Source organism: Hemitrygon akajei, chromosome 23 (genome assembly GCF_048418815.1).
Source record: "Hemitrygon akajei chromosome 23, sHemAka1.3, whole genome shotgun sequence".
NCBI lineage: Eukaryota > Metazoa > Chordata > Chondrichthyes > Myliobatiformes > Dasyatidae > Hemitrygon > Hemitrygon akajei.
In genome coordinates this window covers 51,891,286-51,910,758 of record NC_133146.1, presented here as the reverse complement: position 1 = coordinate 51,910,758, position 19,473 = coordinate 51,891,286, and the positions used below count along the sequence as shown (strand labels likewise).

General features: G+C 39.5%; 1 protein-coding gene across 3 annotated transcripts in view; it reads right to left on the bottom strand.

Annotated features, from left to right (window-relative positions):
- The window catches only part of chst15 (carbohydrate (N-acetylgalactosamine 4-sulfate 6-O) sulfotransferase 15), an 89,182-nt gene that overhangs the window by 12,234 nt on the left and 57,475 nt on the right, over nt 1-19,473 (bottom strand). For all 3 annotated transcript variants that reach the window (XR_012096137.1, XM_073027630.1, XM_073027629.1), the window contains exons 4-7: nt 15,603-15,746; nt 10,957-11,113; nt 8,594-8,750; nt 2,516-2,663 (exon numbers count right to left, since the gene is read on the bottom strand). Coding sequence is in view for 2 of the 3 variants with exons in the window: in XM_073027630.1 (XP_072883731.1) it covers nt 2,516-2,663; nt 8,594-8,750; nt 10,957-11,113; nt 15,603-15,746 (606 nt within the window). In the remaining variant the exon portion in view is untranslated. The remainder of the gene's footprint in view (nt 1-2,515; nt 2,664-8,593; nt 8,751-10,956; nt 11,114-15,602; nt 15,747-19,473) is intronic.

The window sequence follows — 19,473 nt, the reverse complement described above, 5'->3', positions numbered from 1 at the left end:
TCATGTGAGCACGTATGAAAAAACTTCCTGTGAATTTGTGAGAATTGCTGATTCTCGTGTTCCAAATTCCAGTATGTATCAGAATCAGGCTTATTATCAACGGCATGTATCATTAAATTTGATAACTTAGCTGTAGCAGTTCAACACAATACATGATATTAATGAATGGATTAAAAATAGTGGAAAAACAGAAATAATATATATTTTTTTAAAGTGAGGTAGCGTTCATGGGTTCAATATCCATTTAGGAATTGGACAGCAGAGGGGAAGAAGCTGTTACTGATTTACTGAGTGTGAGCCTTCAGGCTTCTATAACTCCTTTCTGATGGTAACAATGAGAAGAGGGCATGCACTGGGTGATGGGGGTCCTTAATAATGGACGTCGCCATTTTGAGGCATAGCTCCTTGAAGTTGTCTTGGACACTACAGAGGCTAGTACCCAAGACGGAGCTGACTAATTTTGTAACTTTCTGTAGCTTCTGTAAGTTGTGTGTAGCAGCAACACCCCCCCCCCCCCCCCCACTACCTGTCAGAACGCTCTCCGGGGTACACCTACAGAGGTTTTCAAGTGTTTAAGGTGACAAACCAAATCTCTTCAAACTCCTAATGAAGTATAGCCACTGCCTTGCCTCCTTGACAGCTGCATTAATATGTTTGGTCCAAGTTAGATCCTCAGAGATCTTTACACTCAGCAACTTGAAATTGCTCACTCTGTCCACTTCTGATCCCTCTATGAGGATTGGTTTGTGTTCTCTCATCTTACCCTTCCTGAAGTCCACAATCAGCTCTTTGGTCTTACTGATGATGAGTACAAGGTAGTTGCTGCAACACGATTCAACTAGCTGATTTCAACAATACTGAGGGTTTGAAAGCAATTTGTGGCAATGCAAGCACAGAGTGGCTCATCTTACCAGCTCCTTCCATTTAGCTCAAAGTCATTGAGCTGTGGGCTAATCACATGCCCCTGAGGAGTGCCAGTGTTGATCTTCAGTGAGGAGGAGATATATTTACCGATCCGCACAGATTGTGATCTTCCGGTTAGAGACAGGTCCAGAGGCCCAGGTTCTGTAGTTTATCAATCAGGATTGTGGGAATGATGGTGTTAAATCTGAGCTATAGTCAACGAACAGCATCCTGGCATTGGTGTTTGTATTATCCAGGTGATCAAAGGCCGTGTGAAGAGCCATTGAGATTGCATCTGCCATAGACCTATTATGGCGATAGGCAAATTGCAGTGGGTCCAGGTTCTTGCTGAAGCAGTTCCTTCTAGCCACGACCAACCTCAGAGCATTTCATCACCATAGATGTGAGTGCCACTGGGTGATAGTCATTAAGGCAGCTCACACTACTCTTCTCAGTCTTATTTGTCTTCATTCTGTAATAAGGGACTAGCCAGCCACTCTTGCAATGCATGATGGCTATTGATGAAGGGCAGAAAGACAATGGCCTGCAGCGTAAGGGAGGTGGGTATGATGCAGAATGGTGACATAAGTTTATGGGAAAGTTTCTGCACCAACACTTTCTGTACAAAACATATGCAACAAATGTAAAATACCACAACATGGCTGATCCTTTTTACTGTCTTCTGTAGCTGGAGATGAATTTTTAATCTCAGAAATCCCTGCACAATGCTGAAGGATTGGAATTGCACAACTCTGCATTCTTATTCCCTCAGTGAAGTTCTTACTTATTGCACCAGTTTCACTGAAAAATGTAAAAAAAAAGATATAGGAAAGGACATCTTGGAAGTGATTGAGTGGAGGACAACTTTAGGCAGGTGACTCATTAATCAACAAGTAGATAATTATACATTGGCATGGAACGCCGGCAGAGGAAAGCAGAACCCATTATCAGTGATCCCCACCACCCAGGCCATGCTCTTTTCTCACTGCTGCCATCTGGTAGAAGGTACAAGAGCCTCAGCACTCGCACCACCAGGTTCAAGAACAGTTATTACCCCTCAACCATCAGGCTCTCAACCAAAGCGGATAACTACACTCATTTGCCCATCCATCCAGATTTTCCCACAACCAACGATCTCACTTTAAGGACTCTCTATCTTGTTATTTCATGCTCTTGTTGTTTATTGCTATTTATTTATATTTGTATTGGCATAATTTGTTGTCTTCTGCACTCTGGTTGATCGTTCATTGATCCTGTTATAGTTACAATTCTGTAGATTTGCTGAGTGTGCCCACAGGAAAATAAATCTCAGGGTTGTGTATGGTGATATACTGTATATGCACTTTGATAATAAATTTATTTTAATCTTTACACTCATCTTATGTGATATTTGTACTTTACTATTCAGATAGAACTTGAACCAATCCTAAATTAGTAAGACAAATTCGAATGCTGCAGCCCATTGTATGCAAATTGGCAACTTCATTAAATGAACTGGAAGTACTAAATGCCTTGGCCTCAGAATGCTTTATAAGGTGTACAGGTACCAATGACTTACTGCATTAAATCATGTTCTTTGAAAACATAAAATGCATTTTAACTGAATTCATACTTAAGTTCAAGAATCTGAAGACTCTGTCCATACTGTTCTTCACATCAGCTGCGTGTTCTTCCAGCCGTAGAATAAGAAATTGGTTTGGGTTATAAACGGCATACCAGTCCCACAAGAAGACAGCATATAATCCAATCTGCAATCGTACCTGAAACAGTCAAGATATAATTTTAAAATTTTACCCCTGTTCATCATGTTTTATTTAGTCAATCACTTAATGTAAAATATCATCTGATATAATTGAATATTTCCAAAGAAAATCAACATTGGGTTTGTCAAGTTTTTTTTTACATCTGTTGCTATGGTTCTTGAAAAAATTGGGTGGCAGGGTAGAGAAACATCCCTACCAAACAAGGTGTAAGGCACTCTTTCCTCCTGCTACCCTGAAGGTCACCCTTGGCAATGAGTAGCACCTGCTTAGCCCCCCGATCATGATCATGTGAGACCATGGGAGCAGGTGGTGGATGGTCATATAAGCAGCTGGTGCACAGCACAAGTCCTAGTTATGTGACCACTGATGCCAGGCAGACAATCTCTGAAAAGGATTGATAATGTCTGGAGTCACCCATCTTGTAAACACTCTGTCCAGAAGAAGACAATGGCAAATGACTTCCATTGAAAAAAGATTGTCAAAAACAATCATGGTGATGGAAAGACCATGATCACCTATATCCCATGACACATACGGCAAATAACAAATGAACAAGCTAAGCTGCATGAAAAAGATTGTATCACAATTGATGCAGTGCTCTCCCCGGATAATTCACACCAGGAATTTCCAGAGGGGAAGACATTAAACTGAGGCAAGAACGAATAGTGAGGATCATTTCCAAGGGATTTTTCCAAACATTTTCCACAACTTCATAAAAATCACAATGTTAACAATAAAAATACCATTTTAGTGTTCTGACAAACTCTGTTATGGTGAAAAATTATAAGAATTTCCCATGGATTTTACAGGCTGAACACAAAAGTGCAGAAATGACCAATGGGAGCCAACTAATGAAAAGATGCCAAGGTATGGACTGTCTGCTCAGGCAGGAAATGGTGCAGTTATTATCAAGTTTCAGTATCAGACACCGTAGAACAAAAATGCAGGATGCCTGGTCCCTGGTCTTTAACAGCTTTCATTTTCTTTTTATGAAAAAATACAGTTTAAGTCCATCATTGGGAGTCTAGTTGAAAGGTGAAAATGGACAGTATTGTGCAAAATTCTTGAGCACATATTAGGTGTTCTAAGACTTTTGCACAGTGGTATATTTGTCAATCTGGAGCAGAGGATGAGTGTATAAATCTGGCATAAACAAAGGATGTTCGGAATAGTGAGGGCAGTGTGCCATTGGAGAGGTGTGGGACAGGTGGCAGAGAAAGTGTCTCAGGGTAGGGGGTTGGCACTGGTGCAGATACACCCAGCCCTGAGACACCAGGCAAGGTAACTTGATTCCAAACAATGGGTTTATTGATCTTAACCGAGTGTCCCTCTGGTTCTTCCGTCCCTCCCCTCTCCATTCCCCATTTCCCAACCAAGATGCCCCTCTCCCTGCTCCCTTACCAGTCTCAGTTCATAAGAGACACATATCAGAATCAGATTTATCTCTTACATATTCCATAAAATTTGTTTTTTTGCAGCAGTACAGTGCAAAACATAAAATTACTATTATTGTGCAAAAATGTTAGGCACCCTAGCTATATATTAACCTAAGACTTCTGCACAGAACTGTATGCAGTTCACTTAATTCCCTGGATCTGACAAGAACAGACTGTGCAATGCATGCACAACTATCAACTTTACTCTTTAATTAGCATTGCTGATCAAAGCCAAGTTCCTCAGTCAATGAGTTTTCTATATGTACATCATTAAGACATTCTCCTGCTGACCAGGAGAGCTCTATTTCTGTTCTGTTTGGAGGGAGATGAGGTCAGAGCACGTCTAAGAAACCGGAAACGCAGGAGATACTTCATCAAACACAGTAGAAGGGAAGCCACCTTTTGTGAAACACGAGTACATTTCACAAAAATATAATAAATTATATTTTACTTTGGAAGTACAAGGATGTGAATTAGAAAACTAATGCATGGTACAGAAGACCTGGTTTCAATGCCAGTCACTGTCTATAAGGAGTTTGTACATTCTTCCCGTGACTGAGTGGGTTTCCTCCAGGTGTTACAGTTATAATTTCCTCCACAGTCCAAAGAAGTACCGGTTGGTAGGTTAATCGGTCTTTGTAAATTGTGATGAGTCTAGGATTAAATTGTGGGATCATTGGGCAGCCTGACTTGAAAAGCTGGAAAGGCCCATTCCACACTGTCTCTCAATAAAAAATAAAGAGATTGACAACTAGAAGTGGGAACATGTTTGAGTGTTTATGTACTTGGGCAACATTAGCCCCAGTAACCAGTTATAAACAGCTGAAAGTGTTTATAAAGAACTATCAATTTCACAATACAGATCACAGATTTTTTTTAAGCTTTCTTGGAAGAGAAGGACAACATTAGACCACATTAGAAAGAAAGAAGGCACCAGTTTTCTCCAAAAAATATGGGATAATTCTAAGAATAAAAATGTATAGTGCTAACAATGACGTTTGTTTTTGGAATTTTCTGGTCAAAATAACAACACTGCAAAATTATAGCTTCCTCTTTTCTAGTTGTTTTCTGGTAACAAACAGAGATTGCCTGTTAATCAACATGTTACAATAACCCAATAGTTTACATGTAAATTTACATATAAATTCTATACACTATCCATGGTATCAATACCATTTAGAAGGGAAGATGGAAAAAGAAATCAAAAGAAGATGCATACAAATAATAGGTTATAGAAGATTATGTTACCAAGCTTTGATTCTTCAAGTAGTAATGTTAGTTTGGTGCTCCCAATATGATTTATCATAAAGCAGCAAAAAGTACGTTTTTTGTGGTGTAGTTTAGGTAGAGAAATCATGTATGAAAACAAAGGGTAAACAACAGTTCTAATACTTCAGCATCATTCTGTAAATTGAGAGAATGAGTACAATACAGCATTTATTCCAATCCACTTGCACCCTTCACTCTAATGTCCTATATGCAATGGAATTAAAAGAAGAACTCACATACTTCTCTCTCTAGATGACACAGAGGAAGGTTGAGTAAACTCACTTGGGAATTTTAACACAGTTCAATTGAAAAAATAAACTTGTTTAAAAATGAAGGAAAGGCATGCAGCTTCCACTCGAGGCACAGAGAAGCAAATAAACACATCATAAAAATGGTATTTAAAGTGATGCAATAATATACAACAGGAAATAAAAACCATTAAAACTAAACAACATGAAAAGAGTCCTATGCATCAATTACAGTGTTTTGTGGAAAAGGAATGGGAGAGAAATGCAAGTAGTAAAGGTTAAACTTAAGCTTATTACAAGTAGATGTAATAACTTTCAGGAGGTTAAGGGTTATGGGGAGAAGGTAGGAAAATGATCAGCCATGATTTATTGGTGTAACAGACCCCATGATTGAATGGTGGAGTGAATAGCTGTATCACATAATTATCTGACATTGGACCATAAAATTATTAACCATGTGCAATACTAAAAATAGTAAAGTGTTTAGTACTTCCAAACTCTCTGAAGTTTGTGGTTGATATTCATGGATGCTTATGCCAAATTAGCACCAGGTTTTGTTTCTCTATATCAGTCTGTCCAAGTCTGAAAAAGAGAATAGCTAAAGTATGATGGGTTCTACAAACTTCATCTCATCTTCAACTAGCATTCCAAGTGTGTCCGTAACTACAGCACCCATTAAATGATGTTCGGGAATGAGGAATCTGGGACCTCTTGGAATGCTGGCTCCAAACAAAGATCTAAGATTTAGCCTATATAGCCTCACATTGTTATCAAAAGCTTAGTAACTGCCCTTAACCTTGTGAAGAATGTCAGAATATAAAAACTGCTTTCTGCCAATAGTATTTTTAATATTTCTTCCAATGGACAGCAGAAAATAGCAAGGGTCGATACACAGCTACATATGCTAGCTTAAAATGCTGCAGATACGTTCCATGTTTCCAGTGCCAGAAAATAGCCATTTTAACATATGCATACAGCAAAATTCATTACATGGTTTTAAAATTCCGAAGAATTATGAAAAACCTTTTGCTTTGTCAGAAGTATTTTACATGCCTGCATGCGTTTCACTTAGGATCCCTAATAATTAAAAGGGAAGCCCTATTCTCGCTGGACACAATTTTAATAAGAGTTCTAGAAGTGGAGTTTAATACACAACCTCTTGTAAACATCTTTGAAATATTTCAAATGCTAATTATGTTCCTGTCACCAAATCCACTTAATAATGAATGTTTCTAAAGGACAAGAAACGAAAGGTTGAAGTCAACAAAGATAAGATGGAGGACAGGCGGGTGTTTGACTCCATCTGCCTACGTTTGACCGGTCATCCTCTCCCTTTCATTATCTGCTGTCAGAGGAAAGTGCAGGAGTCTTGCGATCCACCTTGTCAGGATTGATTGGCGAGGCTGTGGACTAATTTTTGGGGACTTTGAGATTCACGTTGCATGCATTCCTGGATTCTGATTACTCTTTTTTTTTGCTGTTTTTGAGCAGTTTAATCGATGTGGACTGGGACGCTTCAGTGAAGAATGGCCCTGCAGCCTGCATTGGCTAGCAGAGCAGCGCTGATCTGAACTAAACTGAATACTACGAGTTTGATGTTTGATATTCTATGTTTTGTTTCCTCACTTTTTGTTGTTTGCTCAATTTTTTTTTTACGCAGTTGTTTGATGTTTCCTTGAGCAGCTTCCATGGTGTTTCTTTGTTCTGTGGCTGCCTGCAGGAGGATGAACCTCAGAGTCGTGTTCTGTACGCCTGCTTTGATAATAAATGTACTTTGAATTTTGAAATACTGTTAAAAATCATTGTGAAAAGCTGACAACTGATTACATTTTTTTAACATTACAAATGAGAGATTAAAGAGAGGCAACACACACGAAATGCTGGTGGAATGCAGCAGGCCAGGCAGCATCTATAGGAAGAAGCACTGTCGACGTTTCGGGCCAGGACGATTAAAGAGAGGTTAGATATATATATATCGAAACATACATGAAATGCATCATTTGCATCAAATGAAATCAGTTCAAAGTACATTTATTATCAAAGTAAGTATACATTATACAACCTTGAGATTTGTCTCCTCACAGGCAGCCACAAAACAGAGAAACATAAAAGAACCCACAAAAAAGACAGTCAAAAACCCAGTGTGCAGAGAAAAGAAAAATAACAAATCATGCCCACAAAAACCACAAGCAAATAGCATTGTGAACTGAAGTCCACAAAGAGAGTCCGAGACCATGATTCAGCGCAGAGCCGAGTAAACATCACGGAGCAGTGAGTTGAACCAGCTGATCCCTTGACACAGGCCCCGATATGCTGGGAACAACCAGTGTATCAGGCAGGATTTGTGGATGCAGTAATAGGGATAACTGACCTTGCCTGGTGTCGCAGAGTTGTGTGTGCCTATGCCCATGCCAACACCCCTCAACTCCTTCTCTGCCACCTGTGCCACACCCCTCCCATGGCGCCCCACCCTCACCATTCCCAACATCCTTTGCTTCCATCAGATTGACAAACTCACTCTCTGTTACACATTGCAAGAGTGTTAGGAACCCTAGCTATATGTATGTGTTTAAGACTTTTGCACAATACTGTACATCTTCGCTTGCTATTTTCATTAATACTAATTACTGATAATAATAATTCCATATCAATCACCCATTATTTTAGTAATGCACTAGCAAATTTTTATTATCTCCTCTTTTCTCCTTAGTCAAAGCTGTTTTCAACTTGTATTTTGAATTCAATTTTGCCTAGCACAAAGGCAACATGAGTAATTTTAACATCCACCACCAATAAGCTTAGAAATACAAAATTCTTCCTACTGGCAGTAATGAATGCAATGGATTTGTAGTAAAATGTGGCCTTAGCACAGCACCATACAGTGGGATATTTGAGGTCACAGCCAAAAATAATACTGCTTTATTAATTGGCATATAATTCGCTGGGGAATTTGCTGTATAAAAGAGGTACTTACAGGCATGGCAGAGTTCACAGTGCAGTTGTACACACAGGATCTAAGGGAAGAGTGCATAAGGCAGCTGTCGAATATTTGCAGAGAATCTTTCACCTTTTCATGAAAATCCTCCACAGATTTGTTAGCACTTATGAAGTACAAATAGTCAGAGTACAGCCTATTTTAAAAATAAAACACAGAAGTGAGTATCACTCTAGGGTATATATTGACTGGCTTAGCTCTAGCAGATTATCAATATATATCATTTTGTAAAACTGAAAACAAAATACTGGATGGTTTCAGCAGGTGAAGGAGCATCTATGAAGACAAAACATAAACATCCCTATGGGGATGAATAAAGTATCTATCTATCTATCTATCTATGTCAACATTTCCAGTTGAGACCCTTCATCTGGATTGCGAATCATGACCTAAAATGTTGACACGCATCTGTTGCCTCCAGTTCTTCTAGCACTCCATTTTTGTTCCAGATTTTACTATCTGCAGTCTCTTCTATCTTCAATTTATAAATTTTTTTCTTTTAATGCTTTTCCTTGAACAAGTAACATTTCCAAAGCACTAATTCATTGCTAGAGTCACACTGACTATACTATTTTCCTAAATACTCCAATTATAGCCCTAAATTAAAAGTTTAATATGAATTAATACCAACATTTACTGTACTTCATATATCTGTGGGTTGCAGGGTGGAGATATATCTCTACCAAAGGAAATGTAAGGCGTTCCTTCCTCTGCCAGCCTACAGGTCACTCTTGGACAAGCTGTAGCACCTTCTTAGCTCCCCCAATCAGTGTCATGTGAAGCCACGAGTGGTGCATATTACAAGTCCTGGTTATGCAACCATTGACACCAAGCAGACAATCTCTGAAGAGTATTGATAATGACTGGGGGGGGGGGGGGGGCGCTAAGCAGGTGCTACACCTTGCCCATGGGTGACCTGCAGGCTAGTGGAGGGAAGGAGCGCCTTACATCTCCTTTGATAGAGATGTATCTTCACACTGCCACCCAATATTCATAATAACTTTTTAAATGTTTGTAACAATATTCTTTTATGCCCTTGTGATTTCATGCTGTATTGAACTTTTAAACTTTTATAAAGGAATGCATTAAATATTGGAATTGCATAATCATTCTTATTGCATCCATGCAACATCTAGTGTATGAACACGTTTGTTTATGTACAAAAACAATGCACAGCCCATGAGTCATCACAGACTCAGTCAGAAGTGTATTTTTAAGTGATGAGCCATTGCCTTAAACACTAATCCTGTGCATCCTTTAGGCTTAGTTTTATTGTATAAGCAGACAAGCTTCAGCAAGAAAAGCCAATTCTCAATCTATAGCCAAAATAAACTTCCTTTTAAAGAAGTTAATACGCTTTCCAGTATCATCATGATAGCTCCGTTAAATAATTTTTTAAAACTCAATTGTAATGCCCAAGAGTAACTTTACAAGTTGTTGTATGTTAATTCTGTAACATATTTTGAATTATAAAGTTGTTCGCTGGGATGGATACTCGGTGTTTCTGTCTGAGAAAAAAGTCACTCTGTTATTTTAATGGCATTAGAATTGGAGAGATATTTTATAATTTATACCTCATTTATGTTGATCAAGTTGTTATTCCTTCAAATGATTGATCCACATCCTCATTGAGGTTTGTGCTACATCACTAAAATGCCTGTCACCATATTGACTGTATCGGGTGCTAGAACTAGCACAGCATTACTTCAGTGCCAAGCCACCATCTTAGCTGGGCAGCTGAGACATCTCAGCGTGGATGTGTCAGTTCAAAATTATTGATTAGACATAATTAATTCACATCGGGTACTGGCAAGAAATTAGAGCAAAATACATCATAAATAAATTAATTAATCATATTCATGCCATAACTATCTGAAATGCTCAAGGTCTTTGTGTAAAGATGCAATTTCACCAGATGTTCTTTGTGGGAGTAAGCAGAATAAGTCAAAAACAAAAACTCTAATGTTTTTCACTGTCTAAACTTCATAATTCAATATTTATATTCAGAATTATTCATTAGCTTCAATGAAACTATAGATCTGATGGGAGTATGACATTGGTTCTAAAAATAATTGAACTTTGATAGTAAGGAAGTGACTTTAAAAATGCTGGGAATTCATTCTGGAACATTCTCTTGGATTCATTGGATATGGTTCCTTAAGCCAGAGTCTAAATTAGTATGAGAAGATGAACTTCGCATTTATTTGAAATGGGTATCACAGCATCAGAATGACTACAAGGTTTGGAAATTCTACAACAGTCAATAACAGTCCAGCACAATACTTCAGAAGAACTTAAGTTCCCTTACAATTTCATAATGAAAACAGTGACTTCAGACTGACCTCTCAACAGGGTCTCTGAGCATAACAATAAGCTTAGCAGCTGGCAGAACTGCATGTAGGAAATCCTGAATTAAATATGGCGGTTCGCTGTTAGCGGTGTGACCATAGAAACTCTGCCATGCATTATTATCCCACATCGTGGAAGCACTTGCCTCACCTATAAAAAGAAAACATGATATTTATTTTAAGCAAGAGAAAATCTCTAGATGCTGAAAATCCAAAGCATTACACATAAAATGCTGGAGGAACTCAGCAGGTCAGGCAGCATCTCTGGAAACAAAGAAACAGTCGACATTTCGGGCTGAGACTCTTCTTCAGGACTGAAGGGAAGGAAGATGCCAGAATTAAAAAGTGGGTGGAGGAAAAGGAGGCTAGCTGGAAGGTGATGGGTGAAGCCAGGTGAGTAGGAAAGGTCAAGAGCTGGAGAAGAAGGAATCTGATAGGACAGGAGAGTAGACCACAGGAGAAAGGGAAGGAGGAGGAGACCAGGGGGAAATTCTATGAGGAGAGATTGAGTCGTCTGGGACTATACTCTCTGGAGTTCAGAAGAATGAGAGGGAATCTTATAGAAACATGAAAATTTTGAAAGGGATAGATAAGGTAGAAGTAGGAAAGTTGCTTCCATTGGTAGGTGGGACTAGAACTAGGGTACATTGCCTCAAGATTCAGGGGAGAAGATTTAGGACAGAGATGAGGAGAAACTATTTTTCCCAGAGAGTAGTGAATCTGTGGAATTTTCTGCCTAGGGAAGCAGTTGAGGCTTCCTCACTAAATATATTTAAGATACAGTTAGATAGGTTTTTACATAGTAAGGGAATTAAGGGTTATGGGGAAAAGGCAGGTAGATGGAGCTGAGTTTACGGACAGATCAGCCATGATCTTATTGAAAGGCAGGGCAGGCTCGATGGGCTGGATGGCCTACTCCTGCTCCTATTTCTTATGTTCTTATGCTCTAGGCCAGTGAGAAGAGGTAAAAGGTCAGAGTGGGGAATGGGGAGGGTGGAATTTTGTTTACCAGAAGGAGAAATCAATGCTCATGCCATCAGGTTGAAGGGTGCCCAGACAGAATATAAGTTGTTGCTCCTCTACCTGGGGTGGCCGCATCTTGGCTCAAGAAGAGGCCATAGACTGACATGTCAGAATGGGAGCGAGAATCACAATTAAAATGTTTGGCCACAGGGAAGTCCTGCATGTGGCAGATGAAGCGGAGGAGCTTGATGAGGTAAAAGACTTGTAAGTAAGACTAATTTCTCCATGAATGGTAAGAAGTAACAAAAGCAAAATCAAATTTTGCAAAGCATAGCTAAATGAAATTGGTCAGGTAGAAATGCACTGATACATTGAAACTATTTTCATGTGCATACTTCATTGTGACCATAGTAATTAAAGACTTTCATTCCCCTTCCACTACAGACATGAAATGCTAATGCATAGGTGACAGCTTGACTGTCACTGGCTTTCATTTGTTTACCTGCAGACTCAGAGTTAGCTTCACAATACATGAAAAGTCTTAACCAATTCGTTAAGATTCAATTCAATGTGAAAAGCTGGTAATGAAAAGTGCACGGATTCTCTTTTTATATGTGAAACAAGGTCAGAATCAAGCCGAATTGAGGCAGTGAGATCCAGGCCCTAGAGCAGCTCGAAGCAACTGAACCCAATGTTTAGACGACAACTTAGGCACCTGGCCAGATTGAAAAGGTCAGGGTGTTGGGGCCTGAGGTGAGGCCTGGCCTGGTCCAGCTCACTGCTCTGTTCTGTGCTGAAATAAGGGTCTGTGAACAGACTGTCTTTGTGGACTTCAGTTCTGAATACTATTTGTTTGTATGGAGCATTTTTTCCCCTCTACACATTGGGTGTTTGACGACTTTTTTTGTAATGCTTTTTTTGGGTTTCTTAGTTTTGTGGCTACCTGTTAGAAGATGGATCTCAAGGTTGTATAATATACACATACTTTAGTAATAAATACACTTTGAACTTTGATAATACAATTGCTTATCAACTTCCATTCATGACTCCATGAGATTGTCCATGGCCTAACAGAGTAGTGGTAACATAATGGATGCCGAGTTCACATTGAAATAAGCTGATCAAGTTGAAATGGATGTTCAGCCACTGAACGCTGTTGCGATTATGAGTCTGATCAGCATGTTAAAGGCCAATCCTAATACACATTTTGTTGTCGGAGGTATATAAATTATGCACTGAAAGTAAGTGGATGGCCAGCATCATATCAGCACACCAACATTTTGTAGGAATGTCAAGAGCAGAGCTTGAGTGCTTAATGTATTTAGCTTCCCCTACCCCCAATCCATTATTCAGGTAAAAGATGGGTTAGCCATTCCATACTCACTGAGGACTTAACAGCATCCTCATTTATATGAACATCCAATAGAACACTATTCAAACAGTAAACATTAATGCAAGATCAGAATCTCATAGAGAAGTTAAAGAATACATTAATAGTCCGGAACAGGAAAAGGCCATCCTGTCAGGAAATTCCCTTCCACGTGGATTATCAATCCATACAATACAAATTTGTTTCCTAATTTTACACATGCAGATGAACTTGTGAAGTGTCTTTCGCGGTGCAGGTGGATGGGACTAGGCCGTTTAAACTATTCGCCACGTCCAAGATGGGCCAAATGTCCTGTTTGTGTGCTGTATTTTTCTATAACACTATGACTCTATGGTGTAGTGATTGGAAGAATTAATCCTCTGCTAGAACAGTAGATTTATTCTGGTGAAAGAATGGAACCATTATAGGTGTTATGATGTAAGGTAACTGGCGGAAACGCACATAATTCACAACCACCGACATGGACTTCAGGTTCACTGGTCTGACACGATCACATAATTATGTATAGTTATTTTTACCGTGCTTTACGGTCAGTGTTTGGAGGACAATAAAGGAGTTTGTTACAGTTTTCCTTAAACTTAAAACCCCTGTGCCATTTTATTTCTGAGAACCTACAGTATCACTGTGTTCACATCACAAGTTGAGTGTTTGCTGTAACATTCCTTTATTGAAATTTTTAAAAAATTCAACCCACTTTATCAAAAGGACTACTTCATGTGATGACTAATCGCCTGTGTGTCTTGGGCCAGAATTATAACTGAAAGCAATTCAAAAGATGCATCTGATCAGGAGCTCAGCTCTCAAACAACAGATCAAATTTGGATCCTGTGGCAATTTGGATTATGGTCTCATGCTAAATTTTCCTGACTCTGGCTGCAATGTCAAAAGCATAATCTTATTCAGAAATAAGGCTGAGGAGAAGCAAAAGTACCACTCTGCTCAGAATAGCTTTTGCAAACACAGTTAGGGACTTGTAAATTATTCAGAGTTCTTAAAACAGTGTTGAACCTGTGTTCTAGCTGAAAGAAGCACAGATGGTTGTTAGTAAAGAATTCTAGAATATGCAGGTCTCAATGGTGAGAGGATTCTGTTGATTCTCAAGTCAGGGGTTCTTGAAATAAACAGTGCTGCAGATTGTAACATCAAATCAGCTGTTGGCCTCACTTCTTGCTGTGGCAGGAGCAATATCTCTCTCTCCCTTGTGAGTGAGAGAGAGGGCCTGTCGAGATGTTGAAGAGTTGGGGTGAACAGTAGTTTTTTGATAGACGATTGATCATTGTCTTTGGGGGGGTTTGCTAGTGCTTGCATGATGGGTGGTGGGGACTGATGTTTTTTGCTGGAACAAGTGGAGGGAGGGGAGGGAAGCTTTGGCATTCTAACATTTTCTGTCCATTCTTGGGGGGGGGGGTGGTCTTTGTTTCGTGGATATCTGCAAAGGGTAGGGATTTCAGGTTGTGTCCTGTATATATTATCTGACATTAAATTGAATCATTGAACAAGAACACGGAGCATATTAGAGTGGTATTTGCGACTACGATTTGATATCAATCTCACCTCTGCTGTGCAGTCAGGCATAGCAAGAGGCTTGCCAATGAATCATTTCTATGCTTAGTTTGAGTTGGATGAAGTCAGAGAATCAAAACAGGGGAAAAGGAACAAAATGTGCTTTAACAAAAAATGTGAAGAGAGATGAAATTTTGATAGCTGATTTTATTTTGAATTGGTTATCTAATAATAAATCTGATTCAATAGAATTACGGTTTACATACCACAGTTCAATTGAACTGTTATCAGATTTTCTTTCAGTAAGTTGAATGTTGAAACTGCATTGAATAAAATACTAGCTTAAGTAATAACACAGGAGATCCTGCAGATGTTGGAAATCTTGAGCACATATGCAAAATGCTGGAGGAACTCAGCAGGTCAAGCAGCATCTAAGGAAGCAAATAAACAGTCAACATTTCGGGCAGAAGGACTGGAAAAGGGGTGGGGGGAAGGAGCCAGAGATAAGAAGATGCGAAAGGGAAGGAGTACAAGCTGGCTTGGAATATGTGAAACCAAGTGAGGGGAAAGGTGGGTGGGCAAGGAGGAGGAATGAAGTAAGAAGCTAGGAGATGATAGGCGGAATAGGTGAAAGAAATGGTTTAGAAAAGGCCATTTACTGTATGTTAATTAATTAACTTCAACCATACCAATAACAATCACGCAACAAGTTACTTAGAGAGGTTCAACTTTTGGGAACTCAAATAATCATCTTAGTGCAGCATCAATGGATAAAATATCTCACCAATAACCATATTGCTGTCCATTTCTTGTTCAGCTGATGAATTGGATATCTGATTCTGAATCTGATGTGCTGCTAGATCAAACAAATCCAAGTAATCTTCAATTTGATAGCGACCATGGAATCCATTCCAGGGCTGAATGATCCCTGTAGACAAGAGAAGGTTTAACTCAGAAACGGTAACTTTTTTCAACTTGAACTTCTGCCCACATTGAATTGGTCTCTATTAATGTGCTAAATTTCAAGACTGTCCAATCAAAATTTTGTCAAGTATTTCAAATTGTGTTTTCATATTGTCAAGTAAAAGTTATTAGTTTTAATTAAGTGTGGAGTTGTTCTTACTTCACATTTCAACAGTATATTGGAATAAAATGACTAAGAATTACTTACGTTGTGTCATAGCAATGCACGTTACTTAGCTAACAACCCTTGAGTTTGTGGTTTAATTTCCTCTCCTGATAAATGTGGAACTGAAGACATTTATGGAGTAGCACCATCAATCTTGTCAGATTGGTCAAATTCCCAGACTGTACACTCACGGCCTTCAGTGTAGAGAACGTATTACATCCACATATACAAATCTAGTCTATATGCAACTTCCCAGTTTGGTTTTCTGCATTACTCTCCTCGTGTACGGCTGCATGCGGTAATCATCTTAATTCCAACAGGGATTACCATTATCATTGGGCCACAATATTGAGATTCCCTACTAGCATGGATATTTCTTCTCAAGTAGGCCTATCACTAACTTTTCAGTGAAACAAGATGGACAATAAAAGTACCTTTCCCAGCTTTCACTCAACTAAATAAAAATGCAACTTCAAGGCTCGAAAATAGAAATCATTTTCTGCGTGTGGATCCCCACATATCCATTCAGATTGAAACAAGACTTTTATGTGCCTGCTGTCAAACATTCAAGCTTTGCACAGCCCCCTCGGTGGCAGATCCCCACTGCCCTCAATCCTCAGATACTTCAAAAATTTATATCCTTCTACTTTGTAAACTTTAAATGCTACTAATGAGCTAGCCAGAGAAAATCTTTATTATAAAACCTTAAACTCTTAACAAGCTAATTAAAGTCTGAACACAAACACATCCAAAAAATGATGTGTTAGTGAAGTGGAGTGTAGTGCTGAATTTATCCATATTTATCCACCAGACAGAGAAACCATATTATGAGAATCGGATTATATCCCAATTGAATTACTGTCAAGTTATTTCAAAACCACAATAGTGTGCCTATACTTGCCTGCCAAACATTAAAGCCCTTCTAGCTTCTCAGGAAGCAGGGCACACATCCAAATCTGGCTCAAACATAGAATGTCAATAATAATAATCATTCTTCCAGTTACGTGTACAATATGCCATTGTATTCAATTTTCAAGGGTTCAACAGGAAAGAAAAAAAAACTTCTGTAGAAAAATATAGCAATAATGGACAATTTTCTCTGCAGCAGTCTCAATCTGTCAATTTCTCGAAGCATAGTATTAAATGGCATGCCGTAACAGCAAGTGACGCCGTGGAGGTGTAACCCCAGACTAACTCTGCTATAACAATTATACTCAAAGTGAAAATTCAGTCCTTCACTGCAGGTTGCATAATGGCTCTCAACACGACTTCAAAAAGAGATGATTCACAAACAAACCTAAATATAAAACCACAACATGAGAACTAAGTACACTGGGAGTGCAGTGGGGCAACAACACTTCTTAGACAGTCCCTAGGAATCCATGCCAGGTTTTTGGGTGATTGAAGCCAAACTGGGAGGTACAGTCTCTTCCACACTGGGTCAAATGATGGCAGGTTGGGTGGATAAGTAGTTTATCACACACTGCACTCCAATTGTGTACGCTCCTATTATAGCTTCTCATTCTGAGTACATTGGCTCTCATGGGCCAGGGATCCCCAAATATCAATGAGGATACTGACTTTTTCCAAAATCCTTTATCTCTTCCTCTGTTGGTCTAATAATCACTTTCTACAACAGAATGCAGAATAGAGAGTGTTTCAAGAGTCTAATGCTGGGCATGTGAACAATTTGGATTCGTTCCTGTAATTTAGATCCAATTTCTGCAAACATTGGCCTGGGAGAGGCAATTGATGCTTGTTCACTTCCAATGAATTTGGAGGACTCTATGCAGTTAATTTTGGTCAATCCATCCAGTGCCTTGAGGTGTCTACTGCAGTGGTTCAAGCCTCAAGAATGTACAAGAAGGCTGGCGTCAATGCTGTCTGGTGCATGATGTATGTGCCAGATCTGAGTTTTTGATCATCAAATCTTGATCATCAGAATTGACCAAGGTCCTCCTTTTTTAAGGAGTGGTTTGCAAAATATGAGATGTGGACTACGGACCTTGATTATCATTGTACAGCTGGAGAGGAGCTTTGCCTTGTACATGTTGAGTGTAAGAGTTATCCTCTCGTACACTTTAGTAGGTGAATTGCCGATGGCTTGGAAATTGATCTCTGACAACATGTAAACCTAAACGAGTGCCTACTGCAGCTCAGCTCCTTAGGTTTAGATAACCTTGGTTCTGTTGACTAGGTTGAATGGGTTCTGTTAGCTTTGAAGGCTTCTTGGAGATACCATGCAACATTGTGGAAAGAATGATCAGAAAACTGTTGGGCAATGATTGAGGCTTACTTGAATCCAGTCATTAGTAGGATTGGCTGCTATAGACCCACAAATTGAGATTATAGTTTACATGCCACCATGAAGCAAACATACGATGGAGGCAAATTCCTGAGGTTAACTGAAGTGGAGGAGAATGCTCCATATTCCATTTTGACTAAGAAAGGGTGGGAAATTCAATAAGGGTTCTGTCTGTTTCCTAGGACTTGTTGGGATTTGGCCTTTTTTGATATCTTTTTGGTCAGGAGGGACAGCAGGACACAATCTGGTAGAATGGAATCAAGGCTCTCATTTTAAGGATAAATCATGTTTAGGAAAGTGTTTGAAATGTACCTTCCTGCTTCTTTGTCATTGATAAGTTCACTGCCAACTTTGGTTCTTGGTGGGTTGAGCACTTGTGTGTTTGGGTCATATATAGTTTTGACAGCACTGAAGAACCCACAAACCAGGGCTGCCAAAAAGTTGCTGAACCTCCTGCATTCACTTCACCTCCCATTACAATTCTGTTTTTGTATTTTGGACCTCTGTCTTCAGTTGCCTGCAAAGCAGTTTATTATCCCTTGGTGAAAAGTTTAGTTAAGATGGCGCTAAACTGCGACTCCTTTGCTTACATCTTTGGGAACAGCTCTATTTCCATCTTTAATATCACTATTTTTCCCTTTCAGGGTTCTTCTGAAGACCCTGACATGGAGTTATACACTGACTTTGGTTCTTTACAAGAATGGGACCCACTCTTGGGATTTCATGACCGGCCTTTTCTCAACACACCAAGGATGCAGCTAAGCTCTTAGCTCACCTTCAGAGGTCGGAGATCTCATGGCTCTGGAGACAGGCGGATCAACGGTCGGTGTCCCAGCAGGAAATCGGTGTGTTGTGGGAGTCGGAAGATCTCTGGCTGTGTGGCCAGAGACCTGAGATCTTTGAGCACAGAGCTCGGAAAAAGTGACGCAATGGACTTTTAACATCATAAACCAGCGAGTTGTTTGTTATGTTTCCCCTCTTGCTGTGAAACGGAGACACCTCCTTCTCCCTTATTAAACAGAGAGAGAGCCTGTGGTATGTCGAATACCAGGTGAATGAGTAGTCTTTGGGGTACTGCAAGCCTGTGTTTTTGCTGTTGCTTTGCTGCATGCTTGAGCACTCGGTGGTGGGTGCCGATGCTTTTTTTTTGCTGGTGGGGTGGAGGGGGATTGTTGTTGCTGCTTACATGAGGGAGGGAGGGAAGGGAGCTGGCGGGGGCTT